This window comes from Erithacus rubecula, assembly GCF_903797595.1.
Source record: "Erithacus rubecula genome assembly, chromosome: 5".
Lineage (NCBI taxonomy): Eukaryota > Metazoa > Chordata > Aves > Passeriformes > Muscicapidae > Erithacus > Erithacus rubecula.
In genome coordinates, this window is record NC_136687.1 from 10,213,213 (window position 1) to 10,229,096 (window position 15,884).

The window sequence follows — 15,884 nt, forward strand, 5'->3', positions numbered from 1 at the left end:
TAACAGGCCATAGGGCTCCCTAGAGAAGATGGTATTCTGAGTGTACCAGGACTGTTTTCTTGGCATGTCTCCTGTCACCAAGTGCAGGATTAGACAGCTTTTCTATATGAATCAGCTGTTAAACCACGTGAACTGAGGAAGGCACAAAATGTGATTCACTGCAACCACACATCTATTTCTATATTTTGTAGGATGATGAGAGAAAGTTAGAAGTCTAGGTTCTCATTTTTTAACAGTTTTATAGAGTATAATTCATCTGATTACAAGTACTCTCAAAAGAGGTGCTCAAGACAGACTGAAAAAAAAAGACTAAAAGAAAGTCTTGGCCCAAGATCAGCACTATGTGAATAAATGAATAAAGAAATCAATCCATTAAAACAGAAGCTTCCCTGGACTGTTCAACCCAGGTGAACTTCAAAAGAGTAAAATAATGTTCCAGCTTGCATTATGGAATTTTCTGCCATCATAATAAGGTGGATGACTCTAAGAAACATTTAAGAGTAATACTTGTACAACCTTTTTGACCTTCTAGAAGTAAGAACACAATTAGATCTTTATCTGTTCACCTGAATACATCATGATTAACAAGAACGATATTGGACCAATCAGAAAAATAGATTCTATTTATTAACTTATCTTTTTGGGGCCTGTGAATACTTGATCCAAAGTAATCTTCAATCAATGTGTGACCTCAGAATATCAATTCCAAGCAAACTAATTTAATGTCACAAAAATCCAAGCCATTTTAAGAAATATGAGACCAATTGCTCTCCAACAAGGAAATAAAAATACTCTCCTTTCAACTCTCTTAATTCTGTTCTTGGTATTAAAGCAACATAAGGAAAGAAAAATTACATATCTAGAACACAGCTAGGATCAGGCTCAGATTTCAGAGCTGATTCACCACTTCACACAACACCTTCTAAGAGAGAGAGAATAAATGAGAATAAATAGCACATGTTATTTACTAATTCTAGATAAAAGAGATCATCTGCCAGCTCAAATTAACTTCAAATGAACATGCTATCCCTAAATGTAGGTTACCAGAGCAGCTAATCTGACTTCTGTTATTTAAAACTTAATTCTTTTAGATCTCTCCTATAGCAGGCTGCACTGAAATAGAAGTTACACCCCTAAGAATGGATAATTCCTCACTAAAAACTATTCTTCCTGATTATTATTCATCACTTATAAACAAACACACTGACTTCAAAGCCACAACAGACTTGCTATCCTTGTAAGCAGTGCTGCTGTGAGATTTCACTTAATCACAGTACTTAGCTTGCTCATGCTAAAATGTTCTTATCTGTATTATCAATGAAATGGGAGAAACTTTTAAAATATGCTCTCACCAATTATGAAAAAGCTCTTTTCTGCATCAAGTGAAATTAGGAAAGGACACTTCAATTTTCCTCAGCAGGTGCTCATTAAAATTTGTTTGTGTGTATGATAAGAATTCATAATGGACCCCCAACTCAAACTTTTGGTGAAAATGCTTGGTCTGCATTAAGGAAAATTATAATAACACTGCTCTGTGATGGAACACAAGGCATTATTCAGAGAGCTCTGTAACCAACTCCTCTGACATATTCCTGGCCACTCCTTTGTGCCTCAAAGACTGTGCTGCTCCTCTCTCCAAGAAATGCATATCCCAACTTCACTTCTGTCCCAGGCTTATCAGAGAGCTGCTGTGAGGACACATCTGCCTTGCCCCAGTTTGCTCCCATTTTCATTGGAAGCACATACAACTTTCAATCACACTGAACACCTACTTTCAGCCTGCAAGACGGTAATCTACCTATACTATCAGAAATACTTAATGCTATGAAGTGACTTTTGTATAGACTAAGCTCCCACAAGGCATTTCTTCAGTTCAATGTCTTTTCTATATTGAGAAAATGCATACAAAAATTTTAATAATTAAAACTTTTGTCAACTTCAATTAATATTACTATCACAGACAGCAAAACAGTTTTAGTAACATGATAAATCAGATATGTGGCACTACAAATATCTGTTTAATGCCACAGTCATAAAAAAAAAAGAAATTGATTTATTGTAATTAATTTATCCTGTGATGGTTACCTTGGCAAGACAAATTACTTTCATTTCCTATATGGTATCTGAAGTTATTTTTAAAATTCTCTCCTGAAGAATGCTGAGTGTTCTGAAAACAGCTAGTATATCCCTTTCAATAAAGGCAACTGGATGCAACCCAAAAGAAAGATAATATTCACTGACTTTGTGAAGTGCTTTGGCATTTTCCAGTAAAAGACTGAACAACAATCCTTAGACACACAGAAATGCTTACTACTGAGCTAGTCAGGATTTGCTTCAAGAACCATTAAGGCTCTTTTGGGATTTTAACTTCATTTTTTTGCTTTAATAAATTCCAATTTTCAACATGCACTTCACCCTTCTGATTTGTTAAGATGGCTTTTGCAAAACTTGATTCATTCTTGTGCTGTCCATATCTTTACATTAACACTCTTGTTTATGTCACTTCTAGTTATACAAAAATATGTAACTTCAATCACTTAAGAAACTATCTAATGTTTACAACCTGATTCCCAGGTACCCTAGTGTAGTGGTCTGTGAGTATTACCTAATTAATACTGGCTTATGTTAGAGAAGCAGGGAACAGCAGGAATAAATTAGTGATTAAAATTAATTTAAAATCATCTAGTTACAATGCCATTCTACTTAAGAGGAAAAGACTGTCCCCTTGCTACAAACTCCAGAAGTCCTTTTTCCTCAGTTCTTGCCTATCACTATTGCAAAGTGCAAGACAGATTATGTAACAGTGCCTTGGTCAAATGGCACACAGATACCATAATCCCCAGAGGCAGCAATAGCTGGCCAGAGTAACCCATCAATAAACACATACTCAGATGTGCAATCACAAACAATTGATTCATTTGGCCTGATTAGCAGATTATTTCCTCAAAGAAGGTTTATGTGCAGAAATGTAACAACTGCATGGATGCTCCACCCCTGGAAATGTTGAAGGCCAGGATGGATGGGACTCCAAGCAAACTGGTGTAGTGGGTGGTGTCCCTGCCCATGGCAGGAGGTTGGAACGAGATGATTTTTAAGGCTCCTTCCAACCCAAACCATTCTAGGATTCTATTATTCTATGAAAGTTTGACAGTTCTGCACTTCAAGTAAAAAAGATGACAAACACTAAGAAAATTTCAACAAAATCTTATTTTAGATACATCTCAAGTTTGTGCTGAAAGCAAGGCACATTTGAGAATAAAATTATCATTTTAAATTTTTAACAAAACTGTTCACTAGAGCCACACTTGTTCTTCTACATGGTCCCATATGATAACACAAGTATCAGAAGAGTTATATTCCCCCCTCGTGACTCAAAGTAAGCAAAGCCAATGCTCTATGCTGTTAGCATGCCCACACCTGACTACATTTAAAAGAAATTACTGTTATGAAGTTTCACCAATTATGTTTCCATGCTACCTCCAACTAGTAATTTCTTAGAACAGTGGGATGGAAGGCACTGTGTGTTCTTGTCAAATATATGAGAGAGCAGTTCTCTTTCAAAATTCATCACGTAATTATCAACCAAGACTAGCTCTTGCTTTGAACACGCTGCACACTCTTTTATGTGGCAGTTAGATTTTGAGAGCTTGGTTGGTTCAGAATGGACCACACTGCCTGAACCCCAGCACTGGACACTAGGAATGTCACAATGTGCTGTGGAACAGCTTAGGTACAGTGGCCCCTGCACTGGGAGAAGGAATGAGTCTTGGAGCACTGGCTTCATCAGTGCAGAAAGTAGGATCCACAGGAACTTGTCTGCTTTGCTCATTCTCAAAAAGTCCTCACACAGTTCAGCAGAAGGACATGGCAGCTCTTGAACTGAAACTCTGGCACCATCTTGGGGTGCAGGCTCACGTGTCACACTGCAATTCAATTCTGTGAATTAACTGCACTCTGCAGGAACAGCTGTCACACAGCTGGAGACGTGCTGGCTCTATTGAGCAAAGCACATTGGAGCAGAAAATAGTCAGGTACAAGCTAATTAAGCTTGCATTTGTGACCAATGGACAGGCACCTAAGTAATTTCAGTATTATTACTAGGAAATATACCTATTGAAAAGCCTTACATGTATCAGTCTCCATAAGTAACCTCTAATTCCAACCTTGCTGACAGCATCCACCTTGTAAAAAGTAACACATGCGAATTTCTAAACTCCTATTTATTATTTAATAAATTTCTGAGTCTCAAAGATGGTGCTTTCTGCCTTTTTACAGTAAGAAGACAAGTTTCAATATTCCAATACAAAATAGTGTACTTTCAGAATCAGGAGGTATGAAAAAAAAAAGAAAAAATGATCTCCACTTACATGGGAACAAATTGATCTGTTTCAGATAGGAATTAAAAACAACAACAACAAAACTAACCATCAAGTTATTTAATGTTGACAGATCAGCTGTTTTTATTTAAAATTTGAGGCAGAAATTTCAGGATATTTCTTATTTTCATCAAAGGACATTTATATAAATATTCCCCAGTCCTAAACATTAGGGTTTTTTACCCAATGTTTCATTAGAATGGATATCCTTACTTGATCAGTTAATTGCAAACCAACGGTTCAAAATTTCTTCCATACTTTAGCAGGATAAAAATTAAGACAAAATCTCTACTCAAGGTCAATATTAACAAGCTTTTTAAAATCTGAGCAATTGTTCACCATGTCTTTAAACTGCTATTTATTAAGTGTGTCAGAAAAAATAAACTTCAGAACTACAGCAAGAATAGCAATTGATTGCTACATTAAAGTACTTGTCTTAAAAGTCATTCTCACCATCATTCTGTCTCCATTTGCTGGCAAGTTGTAATGTACTTACATTTCCTCTGCTCCTGACTTCATCAAGAGCATCTGCAGCCAAAGACTCATTCATACGAATATAGACAATTTGAGACACCAAAATGCTTCTCACACAAAAAATACTCTCCTCAGAATGTACATATATTAACGATTTGATTTCTTACATATACCAGATGGTATCTGCCAAAATCAGGCCTCCCTTCACAAACACACTTAGTCCAAAACAGGTTCTGCCATGGCAAAGGCACAGTGAGGCAGAGCAGCTTCTCTGACTCATCACTCTCCACAATGTAGGAAATGTTTTAGAAATCAACACCAAACTTGGGCTTCTTCAAGTCAGAGGAGAAATTAAAACTAGAACCTTGGATTTCTGTCTCAATTTTCTACAGCATTATTCTTTTTAATAAGAGAGGAAAAACTGAATTCAAGCAAAACTAAGCTACCAAATGAAGTACACCCAAAGAATGAATACTGTGGAAATGAAAATTCACAAGAGGTGATTTCAAAATAATTGTTTCAACCAATAAATGAAAGTCTGACAAAAGAGTGCTTACTGCTATCAAGCCAACTTTCATATAATCTATTTTATGACTTCCTCTCTCCATCAAGCACCTTTTTGAAGTGACCACCCAATTTTAAGGCTTTTGGTTACTGGTAGGTGGGGGAGACAGACTGTCTGCCATTTCTTAGCATGTTATTGGTTTAAATAATTAAATGCTAAAGTTAAAATTACATTAACCACATCTCTGTAATTTCCTATGAGAGTCAGAAAACTTACTATTGATCCTCTTTACCTTTTCATCCTCTGCACATTTACTTTCTAAAATGATCCAGCTGCAAAAGCCTAAATTGAATCCTTCATTGAATTGTCACCCTATTTTGGCTCTTGTGTGTTTGTGTGTGCCTACACACAGGTGCATATATATACTCTGTCTACAGACACACACAAGATAAATACTATAGTAATTTAAAGACAATTTTATTTAAATATATTCAAGTTGAAATCCAGTAAGACTTTTTTCCAATAAAGGGGCTCAAATTTGCTTGTTTTGCTCCAATACTAGGGTTGAAAGAACATGTTAGGCTGGAAGAACAAGTGCTCCATATCCATGTGAGCAGATTGGCCTTTCTGCATCAAAAAAGGGACCACAGAAGGTAAATAAAACTGTGAACAAGTTCCATAACTATTGATCAGGCCACTTGCCAAAAGAGAACATCCTAATGAACACACCTACCTCATCTGGCAACAAAAAAAAATCACAGGTAAACAGTTTTCAGATGATTCAGAAAACTATTTTAAAAAATTCAAGTGACACTGGGAAAAAAGTATTTATTTGTATCTCAACAATTCTTATAAATACTCCTTACACACAACTGATCTACAATTACAACTACAATCCACCGAGTATTTTTATCTTGATGTAGAGATGAAACCATGAGCATTGTATGGAGCAGCTTGAATACCTCAGCAAAAATAGTATTTAATATTACCTTTCACAGTCTGAAATCTATTCATTATTCCCAGATCAGCACACAAACTTAAATATAAAAACCCAACAACATGAGAAATGTGTTTGAAAAATCAGAAATAAAAGATATCTTACAAGTTAAAGTATTACTAGCATTTAAGCAGGATCACCCTTCCCTTTAATTCTGGGGGAAAAGATAAAAGTCTGTATTTCTTTCATACAATGTATGTGTTAAACCACCTCCAAAGCAATTTTTTTAAAAAAGTTTAAAGGTTCAATTCTGTGTTTGAATATGACCTGCAATTCCAATTTGTACAATTTCCTTAGTGACAACAAATGTGCAAGCTTAATTGTCTGAGCAGACAACAGTAGTCAAAATAGCTCTGAAATAACTCAAGTCTACAGACTGCAGATTGTAAGTTAATGTTGAACACTAAAAATTTGACAAGGTGACAGGAGTCAAAGGTGAAGTTATTTTTCAACCTTTCAGATCCCATGTATTTTTCTTCTTTCAAAACTGTAGTTGAATAGTTTCTTCCCTTCTCTGTTATAGGTTATTCATCTCCTTCCTTTTGCTCTGCAACTAAATTTCTCTATAGAACATAAATATAATTCTAAGTAATGATTCTTGATTTTCAGCTATGTGTGGAGATGCATCAAGAGTGTAATTTCTGAAGTTAAGAATCAATCGTCAGTATTCCTGTAGTCTATGTATGAGTTGTACATTTTATTGTTCATAAAATGAGTATACAAAGGCAAACATATCCTCAAGAAAGACATTACTTCTTGCAATTATTTCTCCATATTTGTTTCATATTCAAATTGACTTCTATGGTAGTTAGAGTGCTGACCTCAATATTCTGTAACAATGAGAGCAGAGCAAATTACCAACAAAACTGTAGTTTGCATCACTTTGTTAGGATAATAAGTAATGGGAAAATGGGAGTTCAGAAATCTCCCTGTTAGTCAATTAGCAATTTAGCAACTGAACAAATACTCAAGCAGCTACACAGTGAGCCAGAATGTGATGGTAATGCTGCTGAAGGTGCTGGGAATAACCACCAAATCTTCCCCCACTTCCTTCACTACTCCTCCACAGCCTTGCTGGCACGAGTGTCTGTGCCACAAATCTGATCAGGAAACCTCTCTGGGTTAACATTTCCTCTGCCCCAACCAGGTTAATCTCAGGAAACTGATTCACTTTCCCAAACCAGTTCTCCACATGACCACCCAAATGCTTGTGCAAGCACAAGCTATGACTAGGAAGGTGTGTAGAGCAATAATGCAACCAGGCTGCATAGGTGGGGTAGTTTCTTCTTACAGCAGTGACAGATTAGAGCATTTATAGTTCTGTAAATTAAAAAGCAGTTCCTCATTTCTGCTGTCTGAGAAAACTCCCTGAAGAGCTTCCTTTGATTTGTGCTACAGATCATTCTTCATTTTTTAAGCATTGCCTTCAACTGTCTCTCCCTTCGTCCACTTTTCTGCTCAAGTATACAACATCTCTGCCTCTGGTCTCTTCCTTCAACCTGCTGCCTTCACCTCTCCTCACCTACTCTAGTCAGTGCACTTCACTTCCACTCAATCATGTAATCTGGAAAGTGAACATTTGCTACTATACATAGCTTATTATTTAGGAATTCTGGATTACACGTTGCACAGACAGAGCAAGATGGCTTTCTGCCCCCATATTCCAGTCCTTTCTATTCACACACAACACAAAGTCAACTTAGAATTTTTAGAATTATCTTTATGCAAAGCTTTGTGATAATTTCAAGTCAAACTGGTGTATTGCAACTGTCCCTGACAAGAACAGGCAAGGGTTTACAGAAAGGAAAGCATGACCCTACATAGTACAGAATCTCTTGTGAAATCATTCTAACATACATGGATTTCATAATTTCCTACATAAAAAGAAATGATTCTTGGAGAACTCTTGGTGAACTAGCACTTTAAGAAGCCACAAATTAAAATACAATCATCACAAGCCAAATTTATCTAGCACAAAGAAGGACATAAAAGCTTTAAGAATCTACTAAATAGTCCAAACTTACTTCATCAGATGCAGAGCGAAGACACTGGACAGCAGCCTGTTTTTTCATTTCCTCTAGTGTTAGATCAGAGCACTTTTTCTTACTCTTTCCCCATTTCTTGTAAGCTCCCTTTTCCCAGCCCAGGAAGATGTCATTCTCCTAAAATTAAATAAAGAATTTACATTATTTAAAACATTAATATCTCAGTACTATAGCAGAACAGGACTACAAATAACATACTGTGCAAAATGAAACCAACCCTTTTCTATCTGCTATAAACTACTTTTTGCCAAATTAAAGATTAGTTTGATTACATAAAACTTGCACTTACTAGTTAGAAAAGCACATGTATCTTTCACAGGACATAGAGGCAACTCACACTTCACTGTAATATTTTCCAATTGCAAAGTATACCCACAAAGGCAATTTTATGGCAAACTTAGGTTTGAATGTATTACTGTAATTTACACAAAATGTGTTAGTTTCACTGATATCTGAAATAGTAAGAACGAAAACTAAGTAGTTCTGAATTAAGATCAAACTTAAGAGAAAGTCAAACAAGCCAGAGGAAGAAGAAAATGCAGTGTTAGATCCTGAAGCCTTCAACTCAGTGTTAGAATGAATATGATTACAGCTAGAGATAGCACTACCTATCATAAAATAAACCTGAACTATTTCAGAAGAAAATTCAAATAACTGAGATGTGAGAGTGAGTAGGTGGGGTTGGCTTCTAATACAAGTAAGAATGATGAAGAACAATAAAATCAAAGTAGAATGCTATTGTATTATATGCAATCATCTGAAGATATGCAGCATCCCTTTTATATGGCTTTTCAGAATTTACAAAATTTATTACCAGACTTGCTAGTTCTTTACTACTTGTTCACATACATATCATGATTTCCCATATATATCCCATGAAAGAAGTATTTTGGCTATCAGTAAAATATTCTTTAGCATTTTAAAATGTATGCTTGTTTAAAATCATCTTCTTCAGAGAGTCACAAACAACTGATGCTTTTCAGCCTACCTGTTCCAACCCTTTCAATGCATCTGTTACTGCTTCCAAAGAAAACCAGGCTAAGCCTACCCTTATTTAAAAGAATTCCTAATTCCCTATGGTTTCAAAACAAAGTAAAAACAAGTTGTCGGTGCAAATAATTGTCCCTGTGCAATCAAAGAGCAAGATGGGAAAAAAACAGAGGCCAAGAGAGACCAATCATCTTCAGAGGCAGCCACCAAAAGTCTGTCATTTGTGACTTCACATGTAGGAGCAGAGCAATTTGCTGGATTTACTGCTTAAAGTCTTATTTGAGCAGCAAAACTGGAGAATTGCACTTAGTGCTGAAAGAACAAAAACTACCAGTCACTGTTTTTCCTAGCACTTGTGCCAGTGATTCACTTGAAACAAAAAATTTTAACAGGCTACAGTACTGTTATTAGAAGGACTAACAAAAGAAATAATAGAAATAAATAAGAAAAAAATCAGAAAATAACTTTAAAAGACTGTGCATATCTCCAATTCATTTTTTAAAAATATTTTTTAAGCCTTTTCTAAAATTGCAGTTTATGTATCTCCTTATCCAACGAGGCTATAGAGCTCTCTAATTCTCCCCAATATTCATTCACAGAAAACTGATGAGAATCATCTACCCCCACCAGCTCCCAAAACCCCTCCAGCTCATTCAGATGGGCACAGCTGCAAATAGTAAATACAGACCCAACTGTGTGGGTGAAAATCCAGGTACACCAGTACCACTGCACTGGGTTAACTTCATTTATTCTGATTTTATGTGGAAAGTTCACAAAAACAACATCTGCAGCAGGAAAACATTCCCAAAATGCTATGTATTACTGTTTTTCTCTATGCTAACAAAGGTTTGCTTTGTACTGACACATCACAGCTTTACCAACTATCTGTCAGCAGAGCAGCAAGAACCTTCATGCTCACAGAAATTTTTATAAAGCATTTCATTCAGTTCTTCACACATGTAATTTGAAAAATACCTGACACTTGTCTACAAACTTTGACAGTTTTCAACTTTTAAAAACTGCAAAATCTCTTTTAAGAGATATGCAATTTTTTAATGGGGGAAGGGAAGCCAAATGGAATTCCTGCTCAGGCCCCCACCCAGAGCTGTGGTCTCATGGTCTCATCCCTCCTCCTTCCAGAGTGAGCAAGTTGTGTACTCTGGGAACAACACAGCTTGTCTTTCAGGATGCAGAGATTGAGGACACAGCTCCAACAGAATCCTTGTTTTCTTTCTACTTCTTTAAACAATACACACACAAAAAAAAATTTTGGACACATGGTTTTCAGTCACACCTGGCTGCCAAGTCTAAAACTTGGGTAGGGATTTTTTTTCCTGGACAAACTTGTATGTTTTACAGCCACAGATTTTACAAGACTAGCAAACACCATGGATTACAGCTATTCCATGCAAAATTTTGCAGTTTAAAATCCTCATCTAAACTACATTTATTTATCAGTATTTATCAGCACTATGTAAGTGTTGGACATAGCCTACATTACTGATGATCTTGCACCTCCTGTATACAAATCAAACACCAGACCCATAAAACCCTACAGAACAGTGAAGAAAAAAAAATCCTTAAGCATAATTCTTGTGTATCAGAACCACTCTGGATCAATGACAGAGTTCTTACAAAGCCAAACATTACAGTAAAATGCCTGAGAAAGAAGAAAATTTAATACACCCCCTAGAGAGTGAGTTTATGATCAGTGAGACACAGTCACTCTCTTCTTTTACGATGACTAAATTGACAAAAAAAAGGAAAAGGGAAAAAAAAGACAACCCAGTAGTTCCCAACAGTTTAAATTAGTTAAATTAGTCTCAATTTTTTTCCCCCCTCTCTCTTTTTCTCTCTGTCTTCAGCAGTCAGGATCCCATTAGTAGTTTACTCCTTGGACTGGAAAGTATCAGATCCATAACAAACAGGAAAGAAAGCAGCTCAGCAAATCATTCTGTATGCATGAAGACAGGTAAACTACTTCCTCCACATGGAAAGAATGACCAAGGACTTCTGATCTCTTTACCTACTAGATGCCTTCATTTATCTTGTTTCCTAACAAGATCATAAGATAAAGCTCATTTCAATGCAGGAGCTCTTCACCAGTCACTGTGCTTTTCACAAAAGCAATGCCACTCCAAACTTAGAGATTTTAAAATTCTGCCTATACACAGAAGAAAAATTAAAACTGTGCTTACAGAACTCAAATATTTAAACCAGACTACCATTACCAAAATTTTCAAGAGATGACAATCCAATATTAAAGAGATATCAATAGAAAGCCAATGCCTTCTGGATACTGAAAAAATCCCAAGTTTGTGTATCTAAAGTGCTATTTAAACATCTACTTTTCAGAGTTCTACTATGCCCTACCTACTACATAATTAGATAATTTCATTAGAGATTTTCAATCATGCAGACACTGAAAATGCAAAGTTTCCTGACAAGTAACTGAATAACTACAAATACAGCTAAAAAGCTATTGAAGTATCTGTTTTCTTCATATTAATGGTGCCTCAAGAAATCCAGTATTTTGAGTGCTCAATTCAATTTTAAATTAAGATATAGGCATAAATTTCAGAAAGATTTTGAAATGGTTTATTCTATTCAACTATGCAAAAGCAGCAATTCCACCACTTCCCTCTAAACCACCAAGAAATTGGAGCAGAAAAGCAAGTTTGATAGTGATTCTTAGTGATTCCCCTTTCATTTGCTGTAAAGAAAAATATCTACTATCCATAAGAAAACAAATGTGGCACCTTGAGATGCAACTGAAATAAAAACATCATGAAACTCATGGTCCACATAAATGGCAACACCAGAAAAAAACATAACCTGTTTTTAAAAAAGAAAAAATCTTAAGACTTGGGGAGCTACAGGCCAGTCAGTGTCACTTATGTGACTGGCAAGATCATGACACAGATCCTCCTGGAAACTGTGTTAAAACACCTGAAAAATAAGGAGGTGACTGGTGACAGCCAACATGGCTTCACTGGGGGCAGACTGGGTGGCCTTCTATGACAGGATAACAGCTTTGGTGGGTGAGAGAAGAGTACGTGATGTCAACTACCTGGACACTTGTCACTTTTTTAAAGTGCAGTTAAATGGTTTGTAAGTTCTTATATGAAAATAGCCATGGGATTGAGAGTTTGTTAACACACAAATTATTCTAGGATGAAAAACGACTGTACTTGGGTATGCATATAAGAATTAGTAAAGAAATATGTAAACAATTCAAGCACAGAGAGATTTGATGGACAAGTAAAATACCTTTTACTAACCGAGTAATTGGCAAGAAAGCTATTAACCAAATACAGCTGCACACGAGGTCTGTAAAAATTATAAAATGAGTTGTGTGAATAAAGAATTGGGTTTTCCCCACATGAAGAAAACGGAGTCTCAGCTGTTTTATTACAACACAATTCCAAACAAATCCAGGCTGGGCAGAGAAAGGATCAAGAGGAACCCCAAAGAAAAGGACTTAGGTTGATGATAAGTTGAACATGAGCTGGCAATGTGCAGTCACAGCCCAGGACAGCTGTGTCCTGGGCTGCATCCAAAGCAGTGTGGCCAGCAGGCAAAGCAGTGATTCTAGCCCTCTCACTCTCATGAGACCCCACCCATAGTACTGCACCCCAGATCTGCTCCCAACATGAGATGAACATGGACATGTGGAAGTGAGTCCACAGAAGGGCCACAAGAGAGCTGGAACACCTCTGCTATGGACACGGAGTTTTTCTCTAGGTTGTTCAGCCTAGAGAAGAGAAGGCTCCAGGGACACCCTCCAGTACATGAAAAGCCTACAGGAGAGCTCAGGAGGGACTTCTGACAAGAGCATGGAGGGACAGCACAAGGGGCATGGGGTGTCTTTAAACTGAAGGTGGGCAGGTTTAGATTAGATATCACAAAGAAATTCTTTCTCTGAGGGTTATAAGACAATTAATAGGTTGCTGAGAGAAGCTGTGGCTGCCCCGTCCTGGAGGTGTTCAAGGCCAGGCTGGAAGGGGCTTTGAGCAGCCCAGTCTTGTGGAAGGAATCCCTGCCCATGGCAGGGGGCTAGGAACTAGATGGTCTTTAAGATACTTTCCAAACCAAACCATTCAATGATTCCATGACAAATTATATCCAAAAAGGAGCATCACTGCCTCTGGAGGATTTCACAAGTGAGAATTTGGAGAAAATTGCAACAGATCACAAGTGTACCTAATCTTTAAAATTACTAAATAAAATATATAAAGACCTTCAGTGATCTTGCCTGAAAAAATGTTTCCACTAAACTGAGATTCAGGAAAAACTCTAATAGATTGCCTAAAGCCACAGAGATGGATGCTTTTTCATAATGAAATTCATTATAAATACTGAGAAAAGTCCTGATAGGCCAGGATCAGCTTAGGATCATTCCTTACAGGCTGCCTCAGACTGAGACAAAGAAGATAAAACATAGGTGAGAAAGTTCAGAAGAAAGCACAAACTCAGCTAATGCCCCAAAGGAAATACAGACAAAGAGTACATTTCATTTTCTCCATGGCAAAAAGAATTGCTAAACACAGAACACAGAGAACTGGGAAATGTTCTTTAATGTCAGATAATAAATCCAAATCCAGGTATTATCAGGGAAAGAATTCATATTAGACTTATATGAAAAACCAGGGAATCATCTAGCCACTAGGGTCACCTCCTTCCCACATGTCACAACCAGAACATTATAACCCTGTGGAGCCTGGCTGTGACAGAACAGCCCATAATGACCACTGCTATGACCTTAGGGTGTTCAGGAGTGATGGCAGGCAGGGAAGAATTCTACTTACCAAAACTAATCAATCCAAGTATAAAATCCTGTAATCTGAGTTTCTGTCAATTATAAACTTTTGTTTATAATCCCACCAGTTTGAAAGGGCAGTCTATGTGATGTTCACTAATTAGAAGTTACATCTAGGCTAAAAGTAAGGAGAAGAAATTTATCACACCCACTCCAAAGAATGAAAGAACATGCAAATGCTGCATCTGTTAAAATCTTGTGTTTGCTGAGCAGATTGCCTTTAGACTTTCCCATTAAAGTAAAACCAGAAGAGAAGAGAATTTAGCAAGGCTATAGCTAGAGCTGTAAAGACATCATTTCACTTACATGTCTGACTTACACTGCAGAAAAGGAAGCCAGGAACTCAACAGAAACTGTCACTAGAGAGGCAAGGTGTTTGAAAGGGGCATGTCATGACTGGAGAAATTACTTCATAGCATTTATGGTTGCTTTCTTGTCCTTAGAGATAAAGTTGTGTGGCAAGCATCACAGACCACTGTAATCATCTGATTTCAGAGAATACAGGCCACACACATCTATGCTTGGAGTACTGTCATGAAATACTCTATACCCAAAGAACACAAAGGAAATAGCTCAATTATCCCCAGAAATCCAAAGAGTACAATTGTATCAGAGATGGCTGCAAAGAAATCCTCACTGTTAATAAGACTCACCAACCTGGCACCTGAACTTCCATCTCTGCTTTGTATTATGTAAGCCTTTATGAAAATACCTTAGTAGTCACAACTTCATAAAAAAGGAACAAGCAGCTCAACATGATCACTCACACCAACACAAACACAGCACAGAGGTATGGAAATAAAGTTTCTCAGATAAGCAAAGTCCTTGAGAATAAATGCTTTTCTTCTGCACTAACACACGAGCTGAAGCTGACTGCCCTGGAACTCATACAGTTTGCACCAATATGCAAACCTACTGCTGAGCTCCAATCCCTGCCACCACAATTCCCACCCCTAAACAGAACAGAGAGCACAAACTCATAGTCCTTGATACTCCAAACCTGTCCTGTATCTAACAGTCACTGGACAGAGAAATACAGAACAGTTACTGCACAATTAACATGCCAAATGCCAGGTAAAAATCAATAAATAAGTTTCTTGAGACACATGCTTTTACAGTAAAGGTATTTCAGCCATCTTCCATTGCTTAAGTGAAGAGGAATCCATATCCACCTAGTTTTTCTCAAAAAACAAATGCTGTACACAAAAAAATTACTTCCCAAAATTTCAATTATATAGTCACCAGTTACAGGCCCCTCTTCCTAGAAAGTGATGGAGGGTAGGACCACAGCTAAGTTTTCCTCTATGAACTTTTAAATTTAGTTATCTGAGCTTTTAGGATGTGGCTTAACTTTTGTATAAATAAGCTTTATGGGCATATTAATTCAAGATATAGTACCATTTTCTAAATATGATTAATTGGTCCTTGCTTCAGTTTACATATTTATGTATGGGAAGAACAAGGGGATTATTCCTGTTGGTTATAAACATACTCATTTGAGTAATCTAAGGATCTCAAATTAGTCATATAAAATAGGACAGCTAAAAGTCTTGGTCTCACAGTTCCTTCCCCCCCACCTATTCTTTTCTTCATACACTGATTCCCACAATTTGAAATTTACATACTTTGTTGGGGTACTGACTAAAAAACTATGGTCAGAAAATTGTTACTACAGGAA

The 15,884-nt window shown here is 36.8% G+C and overlaps 1 protein-coding gene across 7 annotated transcripts in view; it reads right to left on the minus strand.

Moving 5' to 3' along the window:
• Positions 1-15,884, minus strand: part of KIAA0232 — a 64,474-nt gene that overhangs the window by 23,737 nt on the left and 24,853 nt on the right. For all 7 annotated transcript variants that reach the window (XM_079306855.1, XM_079306850.1, XM_079306851.1 and 4 more), the window contains one exon: positions 8,377-8,514. In XM_079306855.1, the coding sequence (XP_079162981.1) occupies positions 8,377-8,514 (138 nt within the window). The remainder of the gene's footprint in view (positions 1-8,376; positions 8,515-15,884) is intronic.